We start from the raw sequence: 18,901 nt of genomic DNA, 5'->3' as shown, positions 1-18,901 counted from the left end.
CCTCATACTGCATAAGGCCATTATTTACAGGATTTGTGCACAGATATTACAGCCAGTCTGACATGCATTAAGATTTTTCTGCTATAAAAATGGACCATTTCAACCCATTATTTTTAAAACTTTCTCGGTGAGCCTTACAGATTGTGGTTGGCTGGTGCACTTTGCCTGCCATAATTAATCACTTGCACTAATACCATTAAAATTCCACAGCCGTTTATTACTTATTTTAAGTGATGAGGCCTGCAAGAGGTGTGCGTTTGAATCCCAACCGGTTCACTGTCTGGTTCAACTTGACGCCCCGGCCCTAAACCTCTCTTAAAAAACACACTTTTGAAAAAAATAGGTGTTATAAAATCTCATAGGAGATGTACATGTTTATTTCATTGTAATGTTGTGGCTTCTCTGCTGAGCGTGTGCAGCTGAAGGGAGAGTGATGTGGGTCATGTAATGTCGAATGCTTTGAGGGTGAGGCTTGAGTGGGTACTCTCAAGTTGTCAAGTGCAGCCTAGAGCAGGTGGCGGATGTGCTGGTGGGTATTATGGCTTGTGTAGAACCGTTAACCCTGGCAACCAAGAAAGAATAAAAAGTACTTACCTGCAAACACACGAGGCTATAAGTAGGGTGACCAGATTTTTTAGAATTAAAACAATGGACGGGCCCCCAACATAGAAGGAGGACTACAGTTTCAGCAGACAAACACAAACGACAGACTAAAATATGCGTAAAACTCCAATTAAACTCTAGTCCAACTTCTATGTTGGCGACCTTTTACACACAAAGTACCTGTTTATTAAAAGCTCATTGGAGGCAAGGAGCCACGGAGGAAGGGGAAGGGTGTGAAACGCAATCATACGCAAACATGAAGATCTGTGCCCGGGCCGGTTACGGTATTTAAACAAGGGTTACCAGCAATAACTGGGACATTAGTCCGCCATCCATCGAATCCCGGGACGGGATTTGAAAAGTTACAAAAGTCTTGGGTCGCAGGGCCAAGGGTAAAATACCAGGTTGGTCCCGGCAAAACCGGGATTTCTGGTCACCCTACCTATTATGAAGTCGCTACATTTCAACATCCATTGGAGAGCTGAGCATGTTTCCTCAGGGGCTCACGCATGCAGAAATGACATACTGGTCATGGTTGGAGAAATGGGCTAAAAAAAGTTACACTGTGGCAGGCAGCTCGCCATGTAAAACAAGAAATCACCTTTCACGTGCGTTAAAAAAGTTGCAGTCTAAACCTATCTTGTTAACCCAGCGCCCTGTCCCTACTTTCGTGCGATTTGTATCTGCAGGAGAGATGTGTTGCTGGTCATTACAAAAGAAGCGCAACGACTATGGGGTTCAGTGGAGGCATGGGGAATTTGAAGGTGTGTGGAAGTCCTAATCTCCCTGCTAACCTGTGCTTACATCGTAGAAGCTCACCTGGGGCAGGACGGCTCGTTGGGTTCCTCCACTTTTCTATTACGATGGTGTCCCTCAAAAGGTTGGTAATGGGGGTTGGGGAGAAGAGTCTATTGCATGTCAGTCGGCGCTTGACAGGTGACCAATTCTTCCCTAGCGCCCTCTCTGCATTTCACTGGACCTACCCCGAAATCACAGCTGAAAAACTACTTCCACTTCTCCTACCAACTCTCATAGCTAGTCCTAATGATTCCAACCCTAGTGAGTTAGTTGAATCATTTAACAATGCCATGACCAAAGCTCTAGACTTGATTGCCCCTACCAAACTTCATAAAAGTAAACGTGAAACTCACCTTAACTCTTGGTTCACCCCCCATCTCAAACAAATGCGTATCCAAAAACGCAAACTCCAAGCTATTTGGAGGCATACTCCCTCTGCCGACAATAAAACCACACTTGCTAACTTTGCCAAAAAATACAAAAAGGAAATTATTCAAACGAAAAAAGACTCATTCAATCATAGAATCAGTAAAGCCAACTCTAACTCCAAAGAGCTCTTCACTATTCTTCGTGAATTGGAAAACCCTATTGACCCCACAGACAATGTCCCCAAGGACAAATCCTGGTGCACTAGCATCCAAAATGCTCTAGCAAATAAAATCATAACCCTTCAATCTAAAATTGCTGAGAAAAAAGCCTCCTTGAGCCCTCACTGTACTCACACCACCCCATTGAAGGAGTTACCCAGCACACCCTCCCAAAACAACGGTAAACCCTTCAGGTTTACCAATATCTCTATTTTGGAAACTGAAAAGGTCATTCTGTCCCTTAAACCGTCAAATTGCCAATGCGACAGTTGCCCTGCGCAAATCATTAAGGATGCAGCTAGAGATCTAGCACCCTTCATCTCGAAACTTATCAATGCCTCCTTCAACACGAGCACTGTACCTACCAACCTTAAAGGATCCTGGGTTCTCCCCCTCCTCAAAAAACAGACACTTGACCCAGCTATCCCCACTAACTACAGGCCTATTACTACAGTCCCATTTCTCCTTAAAATCATTGACAGAGTAGCCTACCTCCAAATCCAAAACCATTTGGAGAAGCACCAACTGTTAGGTACACAGCAATCTGGCTTCAGACCACTGCACGGTACCGAAACAGCCCTCATTGACCTCAAAACACAAATCGACGAGCTGAAGGATAAAGGTAATACAGCTATGCTCCTCCTCCTTGACCTGTCAGCGGCCTTTGACCTAGTGGATCACGCAGTATTATGCAACCATCTAGCGTCTGCCGCTCACTTCTCAAGTGAAGCTATAGCATGGGTACAATCCTTCCTAGCCAACCGTTCGATGAGAGTGTTCTCCCCTGTAGCAGCAGCGGACCCAATCCAGATCACTTGTGGTGTCCCACAAGGCTCATGTGTCTCCCCGACTATGTATAATATCTTTACTAAGCCTCTTTTCGACAAACTTGACAAATTAGGGGTAACCTACACGAATTATGCGGACGATACGCAGATTCTCATACCTCTATCAGGCAACTTTGTCGAAGATACAGCTCTAGTAAACAAAATCTACCTCCTCATTCAGGCATGGATGGCCTCCCACGGCCTCTGCCTAAATGACAACAAAACTGAGATATTAATACTGGGTTCCGACTCCAACCTAAAAAAACTGAGCCCCAACTATCGTAATTTCAACATAGATGGCAACACAATCAAGGTGGCCACCGAGGTAAAAACCCTAGGCTTTTACCTCGATTCCACTCTATCCCTCAAAAAACAAGTTAACACCCTGGCATCCTCTACAGCGTACACCTGCAAATTAATCAGGACCTGTAGACCTTACCTCTTTAAAACCAACTGCATCATGCTTGCCAATGCATTAGTCATGTCCAAACTGGACTATTACAATGCCCTCTATGCAGGTGCCAACAAATCCATCATAAATAAAATGCAAATCCTTCAAAACAACGCTCTTAGAGCAGCCCTTGACATACCCCGCAAAGCACATATCTCAACCGTTAGGAAAGACCACCACTGGCTCAAAATTAGCGACAGAGTCCTGCTCAAGACACTATCGCTTACCCATAAAGGGTTCAACAACACTGCTCCCCCCTACATCTCAGCCAGACTGACTAGAAAATCATCCAGGCACCATACTAGGGCTACTAACCACTACCTGCTCGAAACCCCTAGATTCAGACGCTCCAAAGCGGGCGGAGCAAGCTTCCCTGTCAAAGCTGCCCAGGCCTGGAACGCACTGCCCATTGTACTGAGAGCCAACTTACCCTACTCCAATTTTAGATGCAAGGTAAAAAACTGGCTCTGGACAAACGACAACTAACTCTCGTGGCATCCAATGACCACGATACCGTTGTCTAAAATGATTCTGTTCTCTTACCTATACCTGTACACTCCCTCAAAACTATAATATGCTAGTTTTTTTTTTTCTTCCACACGGCGTGTATTGCACTGTTATGTTGTTTCTCGCCTATACTCTGTATGTAACCCAAGCTTAAGTAACCTTGTACCTGCTGCGCCCGGCTACCCCTGGGTTTTGTGCGCATTATCAAATAAACAATACAATACAATACAATACAATACAAAAGGAACGGTCTCCATTACTCGATGCGCTCAACCCATTCTGGAGTTAGAGAGATGGTGATATGGGGCAAGAAGATAAAATGAGTGCCCATGTGCTATTTTTACATTTGACCACTATGAAAATGTCCAGAACGCTCACGAGAAATAGAAAGTATCACATGAATTGCACCAAAGCTGTCAAACGCACCCAATTCTAGTCGTCATTTTCCTTTGGCAGATATCGTGTCCGTTCAGCGTTCACTGAACCATTTGCTCTAAGGGTTGTCCAACTCTAGGCTTCGATGGCTGGAATCCTGATGGTGAATATTCATGAGGAAAAATGTGCATATATTTAGAATCATTATATGGTATGATAGGTTATTTATAACGCACTTAATACCCAAAGGTTTCTAAGCGCATACTTGGGAAATCAAACCTGTGGTGCTCCGTGTCGTCTTGCTTCCAAGGCGAGCACGTTGCCCCTGAGCTATACTCCCGAAATGCAAATGTATCTCATGAATGGAGGGTTTCTTGAAAATCTGGCTCTTAAGGCCTGGAGTTCGACAACTGGGGTCTAAAGCAAGTTTGTGTTTTCCAGTCTCAGCAGCATTCTCATCTCTGTATAAGGTATAATATAATGTATAATCGTATCGAAGCTTGAATAACCAAACTCAGGTGAAAATGTGACGGCCTCAATAGATCCACAAAAGTTTCTTCACATGAAGCAGAAATGTTTTCTTTTTGCTGGAGCCACTCACTGAAATGTGCTCATAAGAGGTGGCCACTAAGCTGCTGATTTTGGAAGCAGTGACATCGACCTCTAATCTAGCCTTCGTCCTCAGCCACATTGCCTGAACTCGACAAAGGGCCTAATTCACAGAAGCATTTTATAATGGCAAAACCCCATTGGAAATCGCTCTGTGACTAAGTGCCCACATCTCTTTATACCTGCATTCCTCAGTCTCGACACTTTCCAAAATGTGCAGTGCCGGTAAACCAAAAAATCTGGGCATTTACATTTTGGCTGCAAGACAATTTTGAACATTCTGCATGGTGCACTGCAGATCACCAGACAGAGGTATTGACTAGTTCTGGGGTTAAAAAGTGTGAGGAATTTGACTATCCTCACGGAGAGTGTGCACTCGCCTGGGATTTTTTGACTTTTGAAATGAAAAAGGGAGGATGGGAGATCAGCCTCCCAAAATGTGTGGGACCATTCCACACACATTTTCCCTGCTCACCGCACAACAAATGCATAGTCGAGTGTACTCCAAGAGGACACAGCCTACAGGCGCGTCCGCCCGTCATGTTCAGCTGGAATGTGACAGCCACGAATACATCAAAGCATCTCAAGAAAGGGGAAGGTGACACCTTACTCCAGCCATTTGCAGCCTAATTAAAATATCAAAGGTTCCATGGATCTGCCTTCCTATTGTCTAAACTGTTGGTGGCAGCGCATACTAATAGGAGTTAATTGGAACAGGCCTATGTCAGTCTTGATCGCAGAATGGACATGAGGAAGGCATGACTAACACCTCTTGGATATGCAATGTGTGAACGTGTAGCCTGCTCTCACCCTTCTGTATGGGCCCACTATTTACCATAGGCAACCCCTGCAGAGCAGACCCCTTTCAGAGGGACGAAGTATGTGATTTGAGGTAGACAGAAGACTGTTCTCACAACAAACTTCAAGGGAGACCTGTGCTTTGATCAAGAGTCACAGAGGGCTCAGGTAACCAGAGAGATACTTTGATCTACATCAGACAGAAGGATGGGTGGGACCTAGGAGTACATGTTGTCACCTCTTACGTTTCCTGTTGCAAAGCACTCTGTTTGTGACCTCACGCATAACAGAAGATTGTTGGGAGGTACCCAGGATTGGTGCATTAAGGTAGGCTTGCCCTGCGCCAATCACTGGGGCCCATTTGCCTTTAAATGAGGGTCAAGCTCCTCACTTAGCAGATAATCCGATGATTATGAAAGGAGTAAGAAGAAGGACTCATTTAGACCCTGACTGAAGGTACAGTCTGCCTTACAGCTTACGCCAGTGAAGGAAGGCCAGGATTTCCAAGAGGAAAGCAAGATCCCTCCCCTACACATCTACCAGGGAACTGAGGGAGAAACCGGACCCAGAGGACCCATCTAGCGGCTCCAGAACCGGTACCCAGCCAGCACAAAGCGTGCCCTGCTAGGTTCTGCCAGCAAGCTTCCTAGGTGGGAAGTGCCAGAGAGTCTATGAACAAAGGACAAGGCTGTTGCCTGCAAACCCTCTCCTCAGCTTTTGGCCATCCACCTTAAAGGAGGACACACGACCTGCCAAGATGCTAGGAGGAGTGCCACAACAAGCATCAACCAGGTCCGTCTTTTAAGGACATTTTCAAGGCAGTCGAGCCCTCGAACCACGAATGGCTGCACCACTGACTGTTGTCACACTGCAGTCACTAAAGCCATCTGAGACGCCTCGACCAGTGTTCCAGATCCGCCAACCAACACAGAGACAGCGATTCCTGACCCTGAGCTGCTGTGTAGGCCAGCCTGCAGCCATCCGTCCAGCCTCGCTTGCCGAACTGCCTGCCGCCTGATACATGCAACTGTCTCCCTTCTGAAACTCTGTCGCAGGAGCTGCAAAACGTCCTGGTACTGATTCAATGCTGTCGAGCATCAAGACGATCTCAAGCACCAGATAAATTGTGGTTCTGTCCCCTTGACATTTACGACCCCTTGCTTAGCTCATAACTTTAGCATGAATTTTTTGCTGGTATATAGGCCACCTGGGGAATCTATGACATTTAATGATGATCTTATTAATGTATTATCCCTGATGCAGACATCAAATTCCGTATTGATTTTACTGGGGGATTTTAATCTTTGGAAAGGGGATAAAAAGGACAAAAAAGCCCTAGAATTGGAAACTCTCCTGAATAATGAGAGTCTTACGATATTTAATTCTGAGCCTACACATATCAAAGGTAATATTTTGAATGGGTTGCCTATGATATCTTATTACTGACTGAGATGAAAACCACCCCATATATATGGTCCAACCATGCCACGATACAATGCCAAGTAATGCTCCCTTCTCCGTTGAAACATCAACATGAAAAAGCCTGTAAGGTAGTAAGTAGAAACTACTGTAAAATTGGCAGAGTGTATGTATGACCTATGGTCAAAAACTGATTCGGATCATCCTAATACTCTTGTCAAATCTTATAATGAGGAGAAGACAAAACTATTGGATAGGCTTGCTCCTAGTAAACTGAGAAGTGTGAAGGAAAAGCCAAATCAAGATTGGTTTTCTACTGAACTAGCGCAATTAAAAACAAAAAAGAGACAAACATTCTACTAGTAAGGCTGCATGGAAATGCAAAGAAAAAGAATATAAAGAAAGGATCACTAAATCAAAAAGGTACCCATTATAATGATTGAATTAATAAGGCTGGGAATCAGACAAAAGAACTCTTTAGAGTTTTCAAATCCTGGGAAAAACCCAGAGCCCTGACGCCGGATATAAATCCCTCTAAGGATGACTGATCGAGTACAAAGTGCATTCGTGGACAAACTCTTTTTGGCTCAGAACAAGATGAAGAAGGAACTTGATGGGATGGAAGCAGCTACAACAAAGAAAAGGTCTAGGGATAAGCTTAAAAAAAAGGTTGGATGAGAGTTGTGCTCCTGGTCAAAAGAGCGATATCCAAGAGACACCATCCAATGGCTTTAGCTTTAAGGATCTAACTACTCAGGAAATCAAAGAAATCATGAAAAATATGCACCCGACTAATTGTCCAGGAGATCTATTACCCTCTAGAGTTATCTTCGGACATCAAGATATCTTCATCCCATTTCTCTGTAGATTTGTAAATTCTACATTTAAGCATAGCAGTATTCCGCTACTTATAAAAGATGGGGCAGTTACACCTTTGGTAAAAAAACAAGGACTTGATCGAATAGATGCATCCAGCTTGCTACCTATTACGAACACAGTGTTCTTTTTGGAATTGGAAGATAGGATTGCTGCCACCCAACTCCAAATACATATGGAAGAGGCTGGAATCTTTCATGAAAAACAATCAGGCTTTAGGTGTGCTCATGGCACTGAGAGTGCTCTAGTGGAAGCATTGGAAAAAAGCAGATTAGGACTGCTGACCCTCTTAGACCTGTCAGCAGTGTTTGATATTTTGGCCTATCCGATTTTACTGAAGAGGCTGAAAGTGATGGGGGACTCTCCGAGAAAGCAATTTCCTGGGTACAAGCCTTCTTGGAGGGAGGTAGATCAAGGGTATATTTGGGAGACAATGCATTAGAGGCTACCCTTTTGATGTGTGGAGTGCCCCGGAGGGCCTGTTTGTCACCTCTGTTATTTAAATTTTATATATACAGCCACTATGCAAGGAGTTGGAGAGACTAGGATTATTTTTTCTCCAACTATGCTGACGATTTTCAGCGTACAAGAGATCAAGAGATCAAGAGAAGCTCAAAAGTATATACCAGAAGATTAAGAACTGGATATCGATAAACTGGTTATGCTTGAATGCAGCCAAAGCGGAACTCACGATTTATGGCTCCAGTCAGGCAAGGAAAAAGTTAAGTCAATCTTCTCTATAGAAGAGAACTTAATTCTAGTAGTGGCCAAGGTCAAGACTCTTGGTGTCTTTATGGAAGCAAGCCTTAATGCTGATGCCCAGGTTCAAGGAATCGTAAGAAACACCAATTACTACCTTAGCATTCTAAGGTTAGTTAGACCAATGATCACGAAAGAGAACTGTGCCAAGCTGGCCAGAGATGTCATTCTCTCACGACTGGACTATTGTAACTACCTATTGGGAGTTGCGAGTAAAAAGCACATACAAATTTTGCAAAAAAAACACAATGCAGCTGTACGCATTGTGCATAAACTGACACGGAAAGATCTAACATCTGCAGCTAGGAGAGAGATGCATTGGCTACCAATGGCAGCGAGAGTTGCTTTTAAAATGTTGACCCTGGCTCATAAATGTATTTTGGGGATTGCCCCCCCCAGTACCTTAGGGATCGGCTGGTAGTATGCCAACCTAAGAGAAACCTACCTTCAGCTAAAGCTTGTCTTCTGAAAATTCACTGTATCAAAAGAGCGCAAGGAAGAGGGTGCTCCTTTCCGGTCTTGGCCACTCGAGCATGGAATAAATTGCCTGGATCCATGCGTAAAGAGGACAGCCATATTGTATTTAGGAAGCTCCTGAAAAATAGGTTGTTTGTGTAGGTTTGAAACTTCAGAATAACTTATAGACCTTTGTACTATGAAGCACCTGGACGCCTAAGGGCTTTGGCGCAGATTAAATATTTTAACATAACATTGCTCCCTTGGTGCTGAAACCAAATAACCGTGAACAGTTAAGACTGATTGCTTTACTGACTACACTTCTATCAGTATCCAGAGTGCATCCCTTTCCGTCGTGAAACTGTCTGTCCTCTGCATTCCTTTACAGTGTGGGTTGTATTTTGTAGTGTGCTAGAACTCGCAGAGATAAGTCTGCCATTCCGTCCTTGTTAATATAAATTCGACAAAGAGGTTTATAATTTACTTGTGTTCCAATCTTTTCGGATCCCTTCTGGTGTACTAGAAGTGTGGGGCTGATTGATGGTTTAGAAACCAATATTCATCCCTGGACCACTGGTGCCCCGGAAGGAGGTTCATCACAAAAAAGGCAAAGATGTTCCCTTTTTTAAGCATGTTTGGTTTCCATTTTTTTTCCATGCATATAGCTCAAAGGGGAAGTCACGTGATATGTAAGCATCCCTTGCTGAACTATTCTGCCAAACGTAACTATTGCTGCCATCGGCATTAATGGCACGTCTCCATCTGATTATTAATGTTCTTGGGTCCCATAGGACTTCATTGGGGAATAGAGATATTAATACCGTGGGAGGTAATACAGCCATTTTGTGTGAAGGTAATATATAAATATATATATATATATATATATATATATATATATATATATATCACTCACGAGCAGGCACTTTTTTGCCTGTGGTTGGTCGCCCATAACCAGGCAAATCGTTAAGAAAAAAAGCCATTAAGGGTATTACGTGCGGTTTTAAGCAGTTCCTCAAACCCGTAATAAGGCCCCAAGTTTCTGTTTTTAGGACCTGTTAAGAGTTTACTGCCACTCAGATGCCGGGAAATCTCCCAAATTACCTAATGGATGTGACTCTCAACTTGCTTTTTCTAATGAACCTGGGACTGTATTGAGCCTCCAATGCAATAGTTACACCGTCATTACGGGTTTTTGCAAATTTTCAGCCTTTTTTTTAATAGAGCGTTTCATAAAAATAAAGAACATTTAAGGAGAGATTCTTTCATGGTCCTGCAGTGTTACCTGGGCTTTGAACTTGCCGGCGTTGTGCAGGAAGGTCATGCAGATCTCGTGAAGACCTCGGATCTCGCAGGAGTTATTCTCGAAGCACTCGAAGACTCCGCAGCCGACATCGCCCGCATTCACCAGGCAGTGCTGGATCTCCGCTGAGGAAAGACATGGAAGCGATCAATACAGGGCTACCTGCTGCGTCGCGGCAATATTAACTTGCGAGCCACTTAGTGCCCGACTGCAGGCATGAGTCCAGCCAGGATGCAACATGCAAATCGTCCCCGATTCATGGCTGTACTTGGGCCGGTACTCTGAGGCAATTCACTTCAAGCTTTTGCGTGCCTTGTGTCTCGCTCTTCCTCCTGCCCATTCCCTTTTAAATGAACCTGTCTGGACGACGGCTGAATAATTCATCCTTGTGCACTGCAATTTGGGAGTAACTTCACCTCCAGTACCTGCTGCACTTGCACAGCCTGAGGCCTCCTGTTTTTTTCTGTCTACTGCACAATTTGTGCGATTCCAAAATGGAAATAAGTTCTTTATGAAGGCCGGGTTACTTCCAAATGGAACTCTTTCTTTTTTGAAGTCATAGGTCTCCCCACACTCCTTGTCATGGGGTCGGGGGTTGGGGATAAGGGGAGAGCCATCGGACTTAAAAAATAGTTTCTTTTTGAAGACCCTCTGCCTTCATAAAGAATTTATTTCTGTTCAGAAATAATTTCTTTATGAAGGCAGTCACTTCAAAAAGAAACTTTAATTTCAAGTCTGAGGGTGCCCCTTCCCAGGACATGTGGCACTGGGGCCCCCTCATTGCAGGGGGCCCCGCTTCGCCAGTGGGCCGCATGTAGGTTATGGACTCTTTTACAGGCCCTGATAAGCTTGTGCAACCAAAGTCGTAGGTAGTATGTTAGCATAACAAGACAGTGGGCCTCATTCCGGGTTCGGAGCTAACCACAAAACCGTCCCAAATCCGGCATGGTGAATGGAGTAATTACAGGTCCATTCCAGGGTTGGAGGGACCGGTAATTCCCCATTCACCTTTTGCCCTTGCCCATACCCATTTCTGCCCCATAGGGCTCAAAGGGAATGGGGAAGGAGGTAATTACGGCACCGTAAATTACGGTACCGTAATTACCTCCGAAGTACCTTTGCGGGTCCCGTACTTAACTCCTGCTAAAAGCAGGTGGTAAGGAAGGACCCGCAAAGGGACCTCGGAATAGGGTGGTAAGGGATTACCGGCATCGGCACCCTTACCAGTGCCGGTAATTCCTTACCTCCAACCTCGGAATGACCCCCAATGACACTGAAAAGGCAAACATTGCTTCTCACTGCACAGTCCATTAAAAAATAGGCATGGAGCCCGGGGTGCAGGGCAGCACAAAGTACCCTTAACAAATGCCCTAAGTACTATTGTATCTGCGACAGAAGTCTTTTGGGAGTGAGTAAGAGGGGCTTAAGGTGTGTTTCCAGCTCGGCACCCAGAAGCCGGGTTTGATTGGGTGTGGGAAGAAAGATGAAAGCAGTTTCAGCTCTGCAACTCAACAACATTTCCAATTGTCCCTTTTTAACCTTGGCCGGATGAAATGAAGTGTTCCTTTTTCAAGATTCCAGTTTATTGGCTAACCAGAGAACAAACTCAAACAGCAGACGGTTTAACCTTTATGATATTTTAACAAACATTATTTCAAGTCTAAACCGTTCTCATGCCAAGAGGGACCCCACATCTAATATCCACCTAACTTGTCCTCACTTAAATACACCAGTTACCAACCTCTACCCTAGTGTGCTTAAGGGACTCTTGATAATACCTGAATTAATAAATTCCCTCAGTCAGCGCTACCTGGCAGCTGCCATCCAATTTAGTACATTACTTCCCAGGGAAGATGTGATGAAAGGTGCCTAAAAATACGTGCACAACCAGTGCACTCCAGAAATCTCTTAAGGCAGACAGCCTTTTGCCCAGTCAGAGGAATCAGGACAGAGATTGTGGATGTGAGTCAAAAACATGTCTATGGTGGATCACGCAGGCTGAATTTTACCATTAGTTCCACTGGAGCTTTCCTCAGCCGACGGCTCCTTGAGCCATGCCACCCACCCTAACGAGCGGGATCAGGGAGTCATAAAGTCTGATGGCCTAGGTGGAAATCTTCTCAAACCTAACACAAGCAGCCATAGGGTACTACCAAGTCCTAAATATCTTTCAATAGCTATATAAATGTAATAATGTATCCCTTCATGGTGTGCGAGGAATTGAACGTTGGGAGAACAACCTCAGAAAATGTGTGGTGCTAAACTGCACCCATTTTCCTAGGCTTGCCGCACAACAAAAACATACTCTGGGTAGACACAGCCTACAGGCGCAGTCTCCCTGTCATTTTCAGCTGGAATCTGACAGCTACGGTACATCAAAACATCTCAGGAAGAGGGAAGGCAACACCTTCCTCCTGCATTGACCAGTCTAATTAAATATCAAATGTTCCATGGATCTGCCCAGTCTTTTGTCAAAGTACTGCTGTTGGCAGCACATGCTGATGAGAGTTAATTGAAACAGGCCTGCAAGAGGCCTGATTGCAAAACTGACAAAAGGGGACAGGAAACCAATACCTCTTTGATATGCACTGTGTCAACTTGAAACTAGCTCCCACCCCTCTGTATGAAGGGCAGTGAATGTCATGTCTGGGACAACTGTTTAAGTAGGCAACCCCTGCTGGGGACCCCCTTTCAGAGGGAAGTAGTATGATTTGAGGGAGACAAAATGTCTGTTCTCACCACAGACTTCAAGAGAGACGTGCGCTTTGACAAGGAGCCACAGAGAGCTCAATTAACCACAGAGACACTTTGATCCACAACAGACAGGAATATGGGTGGGATTTAGTAGTACATGGGGTCATACTTTACCTTTCTTGTTGCAAATCACTCTGGTTAGGACCTCACGCAGACCAGAAGATTGTTGGTGGGGACCTAGGATTGGTTCATTAAGGTAAGCTTAGCCTGTACCAATCACTGGGGTCTATTTGGTTTAAAAAAAGGATGGAGCCCCTCTTTTGGCAGATCATCCGGCAACTTTGAAAGGAGTAAGAAGAAGGACTCATGTGTATCCTGGCAGAAGGCACAGTTTGCCTCACAGCTTCCTTCAGTGAAGGAAGACCAGGATTTCCAAGAGGGAAGCAAAATCCCTCTCCTAAAAATCTCCCAGGGAACAGAAGGAGATACCATACTCAGAGGACCCACCCAGCAGCTCCAGAACTGGTACCCAGACAGCACACAGCGTGCCCTGCTAGGTTGTGCCAGCCAGCTTCCTGGGTGGGAATTGCCATAGAGCCTCTGACCAAAGGACAAGGCGGTTTACTGCAAACATTCTCCTCAGCTTTGGGCTGTCCACCTTAAAGGATGACACAAGCCCAGCGAAGAAGCTACGAGGAGTGCCACGACAAGCATCAACCAGCGTCCATATTTTAAGGACATTTGAGACAGTCGAGCCCTCGAATTGCGGTCGGCTGCATCACTAACTGTTGTCATGCTGCAATCACTAAAGCCGTCCGAGATGCCTCGACCAGTGTTCCAGATCCGCCAACCAGCACAGAGACAACTATTCTTGACCCTGAGCAGCCGTGTAGGCCAGCCTGCAGCCATCCGTCCAGCCTTGCTTGCTGAACTGCCTGCCGCCTGAAACCTGCAGCTGTCTCCCATCTTGAACTCTGTTGCAGGAGCTGCAAAGGTTCCTGGAACTGACTCTAAGCTATCGTGCATCAAGATCATCTCAAGCACCAAGTCTTTGTGGTTATGTCCCCCTGGTCCTTATCCAAAGGCCCATTGTAAATTTCACTAACCCTTGTTCCCTTGGTGCTGAAACCAAATAACCTTGAAGAGTTAAGACTGATTGTTTTACTGACTACGCTCCTGTCAATATCCAGAGTGCATCCCTTTCCTTTGTGAAACTGTCTGTCCTCTGTGTTCCTTTACAGGGTGGATTGTATTTTGTAGTGTGCTAGAACTGTCGGTTGGAATAATAATAAATTAAATATTTTTATACAACTTTGACTGGACAGTCCCATTCGTCACTGTATTTTCTCTGTGTTGCATCTAACCAACGATCCACGACCTTGCAGAGATAAGCCTGCCGTTCCGTCCATGTTACCAAAATTGGGCAAGGAGTTTTATAATTTACTTGTGTTTTCAATCTGTTTGAATCCCTTCCGGTGTACTAGAGGTGTGGGGCTGATTGATGGTTTAGAAACTGATATTCATCCCTGGACCACTGGTGCCCCGGAAGTTGATTCATCACATGGTGGATTTGCATGCTTCGAAACTCTGCCGCTATTATTACTCAGTCTGGTGATACTCAATTCAGCAACCTGAGAAGTAGTTATGTTTACTGTCTACTGTCTCCAACCAGTGATGTAGAGGCTGGCCGTAGGTTAGAGGTGAGTGCTTGACATAGGAGCTATTCTTCAGGGCACGGAGCAGACTATAGTGGCATGCAATCTACCAATTTGAAGACAGCAAATATGAAAGACTTACTGCAGAGCTTGCAGTCATTCAGAGGTACAAGCTTAACAAGAAGTTTCATATATTCCCTAAAGCTCTGTCTGCCTCTTCAAACTCCTCCCTCAAGCATCTGCCTGTGGCAGAGGTAATTCCCACACTGATGATTAACCAACTTAATCTCAGCATCCTATGCCGCGCATCTCCTGGTAACTAAAGTTGTGATGGGTCACAAAGAAAGAAGGCAGGGACATACAGATGACAGGGTCGAGAATGGTTACAAGAGTGCAGGTTCTCTCTTTTTTCCCCCTCTGGAGAGGGCACACTTGCCCACCCTGCATGCTTGGACACCATGCCTTGACTGTCACTGACCCCTGGGGCACCTAGTGCTTGAAGTGTTACTGGTGGAATATATGTGGGAGCCAAACAGTGCAACTCTGTTGTGGTGGAACAGAACTGCTATAAAAGTACTGAATCCCAAGAGCTCTGCCACTTCGCGTCCGCATACAGGGCTAAAGTCAAGGGTACACGCGGGAGGACAGAGACCAGCCACTTTATTCAGAGGGTGGATTCAGTACGCCCCCCCCCATATCCCACTAAAATGAGAAACACTGAAGATCCTCTTCGAATTTATGAATTAAAGCCCACCTCTGTGATCAAACCACAGTCGTCAGGTTTGTAGGCCAGACACTTCACCACTGCACTATATAAACTGGGAAAAAATAACAACTAAAGGTGAAATATCCGATTTCGGTACTGCAAGTCCCAGGGAAAACATTTGTATTGGTTCTTGGAGTTTAAAAAAAACATGCACACCTTTTAAAGTTTTCCAAAACACTATAGGTAGAAAATATCCTCTTGGTTTTGTGTGTATGTTGATTTTATGAAAGGCAAACGCCATTCATCCTTTCAATTTGGGTGGTTATGCAAAGCTAATTTAATGAAATGTGGCTATTTCACCTTGATATGCTAATTTCTGGCGACATCACATCCCATTGCGTTTGTTGAGGAGTTCCCCCAATTACATTTTTAGGACTTCACCCCTGGTTATGACTATGGAGTGGTGAGCTGAATCCACAGCAAGTATACTGCCATCTATGCAATGTAATGCGTCATTTGTATAGTGCCTTTCTCCAATGGTATGGTCTCAATGTGCTGTCAGGTGAACACCCTCAGTGGACCGAAGTCCAAGGTATGGGACATTAGAGGAGGTGCTAGAACGCGGGTGCGCATTTTAGCCAGTACGGACATATGAAGGGGTGGCCAAGTCCCTGCTAGTCACCCATGTCTAGTTGGCATATGGATGGGCGGAGAGAGGTAGTCTAGAGGGGTATGCGAGAGGATAGTCAATATGTGTGTAGCTATTATTCAAAGAGATATGGTGCCCTGACAACCCCCTTACTCCATCGCCATGTTAAAGGGTGTTGCTGTTTTTCAGCAGGAACATGGGACAGGGGGTCAAAAGGTGTGAAGGCATAGATAATGCCTGGCATAGGCAAAGCTCATTGCAGTTGTGGACCATGACAGCATCTACAAGGCGAAGAGAGTTTGCAGGGTAGGATTTCTTTTATTCAAAGTATTTGTTGGCACCCAAGTCTGATGGTCATTGGTTCTAATGTGTTGTGTTAGCTCGTGCGGAGAGAGTGTGGTGGGGGGAGGGTGGGGTCGCAGGCCGACCTACATTCAGGTTGCTCTGAACGTGGGCTTGTCCATGTGATTTAAAGCATTCTGATTGGCCAACGGCCACTGACAGGCTGCTAATGAGGAATAATGCAGGTTGAGACTTTTGTACCGTTTCCGTGCCCTCTTCGTCATAACACGTAAACGTTTTATTGTTCCCCGCTTGTTCCTGTTTTTTTTCGAGCACACAATGTTCCTGCACCCCATTTATGAGGGTGCAGCCTAACCAGGATGATGTCACTGCCCTTGCTGCCTTCCTCAGTCCTGGCATCAAACTGCTTCGGTGACTCCACTTCCATCTGTGCTCAGGTGGTCCATCCCTTCACAGACCCCCAGCATGCCTCACCGTGGGCAGTGGAGTAACATTGCTGAAAATGTTGGGGGTGACATGACATCTGAAGAAAAGGTGCCCCAGCCAAATTAATGGGGACAAAATGGTGTGCCATGAAAGTTGGAGAGGGGACAAACACCCCTGTCCCCCCCTAAAATTACACCCATGACCGTGGGGCTGCACCCACGAGATTACAGAGGAGAGAAAGGGAGTGGCGATAACCAGACATGGGGAGAGAGGAGGATGGGTTAAGGAACATGAATGGTAGTTGATTTGTGAGAAGAGCAAAAAGGATGGACAAGGGGAGGCGTGAATGATTAATATTATGCAAGGATGACAAACAGGGGAATCAAGAGGCAAGGAGCCATGGTATGACAGGATGGACAACAAAATGGAGGATTAACAGATGAAGGATGAGGGGTCGGCGGTTGGGTAAGAATGTGGTGAGTTGAGGATCTGTGAGGGGAGCATCAGAGGGGAGGGGTGATCAGGAAAGGTGGGGAGAGAATATAAGATGAAAAAAGTTCAGGGTGGGAGAGGTGAGAATTTCATGAGATGGGTCATAGTAGATGGGAGGCGAGACTGTGAGGTGAGAGATGAGGAAAAGAGGGAAAGGTTCAACATGAGCATAGAAGTGGACCGGGAGATGTGGATGGTCGAAGTGTGGTTAGGATGGGCGATCGTGCGGGATGAATAAGGGTTGTGTGATAAGGATGGGCGACAGTGTTGTAGGTGGAATTAGCAATCAAGGTGGCCTCTTGTTAGGGGTGTGGCCCAAGTATGGGTGTATTTAGAACACGCCCACATACATGAGCCCCACCCTCACCTAAAGGTGGCTGGTAAATGAAGTAGAGCACTGGCATTATTACCTTGTGCCCAGCCCATCTTTTTAAACAAAATAAGGGGCTGGGTACACCAAAGGTATGACACCAGCGTGCGCCAGCTCGCACGCAGCTTGTAGTCCTTTCATTCAAGGAGCCGCATGGTAGGCACCGATTTAACGGCGGGCTCCTTGAGTGAAAGGTCTGCCTGCTGCTCAAGTCTCTGTACTCGAGAGCTGGACTGCCGAGCTCTCGTTTTGTTTGCGAGTAAATAGTCATCACCCAGCATGAGACCAGCCCTCCTCCCATTTCAGAGTACAGAGACATCAGGCAGCCCGCACTGCACGGTTACACCTGCTGCTTGCAGGTGTCCGTACGATTCCTTTGTTCTAATCCGAAGTGCTGACACTGGCAGGCAGCTTGTGTAACTGTGCAGTCGCTACACTGGCTGCCTGAAGTGTCGGTATGTGTGGGGCTCGTCGGTGGTGAGCCCTTTCTGGAGGCTGCCGGGACTGGCTCATGGGTAGCCCCGGCCCACTTAAAGCACTGATGGGCGAGGTGTTGTTAGGATGGGGAGGTGTGGGAAGTATGCTTTGGTGTAGAAAGTATGGGGTAGCTGCGTCGTGCAGATGGGGGACAGTGAGGATAGGGCTGTCACAAGAATTGGGGCGGTTGGGTGGAAGTGTGACAGAGTATTTGTGATAAAATATTCTTAGTTCCTGGGTGTTTTTACCCTTTACTGATTTGTCCCAATATCGTGGTGTGGCACTCTTCAGTACCCTCACTTCCCACAGTATTATCATAATGGTGACATGTCATCTCACTTATAAAAACTATTTTACAGTTCTTAGAAGTGGGAGGAATCAGATATTAAGCGCTATTAGAAATCTGATACTACTTCTCAGGTGATAACGCTATGTTATGCTGCCGTATGTGATTATGTTGTTCTATTTTTGTGTTATACTGTGGTATGCAGTGCCGTTGCTGTGTATGCTGGGCTGTGCTCTCCCGTCCAGGCCTCCGCCTGGCTCCGTTATCCCATTGCTGCGGGGAACGGTGGTAGAGTACAGCACAGGTCCATCGTTTCGCGCCGGAAACACATTTACCAAAATCGGGCCTGCGAGCGCGAGAGCTGCCTTCACGCATGAGCGCGCTGCGGCACGGGGAGCGCGCGTGGTGCCAACTGGCGTCCGTGCGAGGCAGCACGACCCACGAAGCGCGGCCAATAGCGCCCAAAGAGAGCCGCGTG

At 45.8% G+C, this 18,901-nt stretch overlaps 1 protein-coding gene across 1 annotated transcript in view; it reads right to left on the bottom strand.

The window, feature by feature from the left end:
* The window catches only part of STC2 (stanniocalcin 2), a 74,328-nt gene that overhangs the window by 37,460 nt on the left and 17,967 nt on the right, over positions 1–18,901 (bottom strand). The window contains exon 2 of the mRNA XM_069652418.1: positions 10,348–10,490. Within this exon, the coding sequence (XP_069508519.1) occupies positions 10,348–10,490 (143 nt within the window). The remainder of the gene's footprint in view (positions 1–10,347; positions 10,491–18,901) is intronic.

This window comes from Ambystoma mexicanum, chromosome 3p (assembly GCF_040938575.1).
Source record: "Ambystoma mexicanum isolate Mex_15411 chromosome 3p, UKY_AmexF1_1, whole genome shotgun sequence".
NCBI classification, from domain to species: domain Eukaryota; kingdom Metazoa; phylum Chordata; class Amphibia; order Caudata; family Ambystomatidae; genus Ambystoma; species Ambystoma mexicanum.
This window is presented reverse-complemented; position numbering and strand designations above follow the sequence as displayed.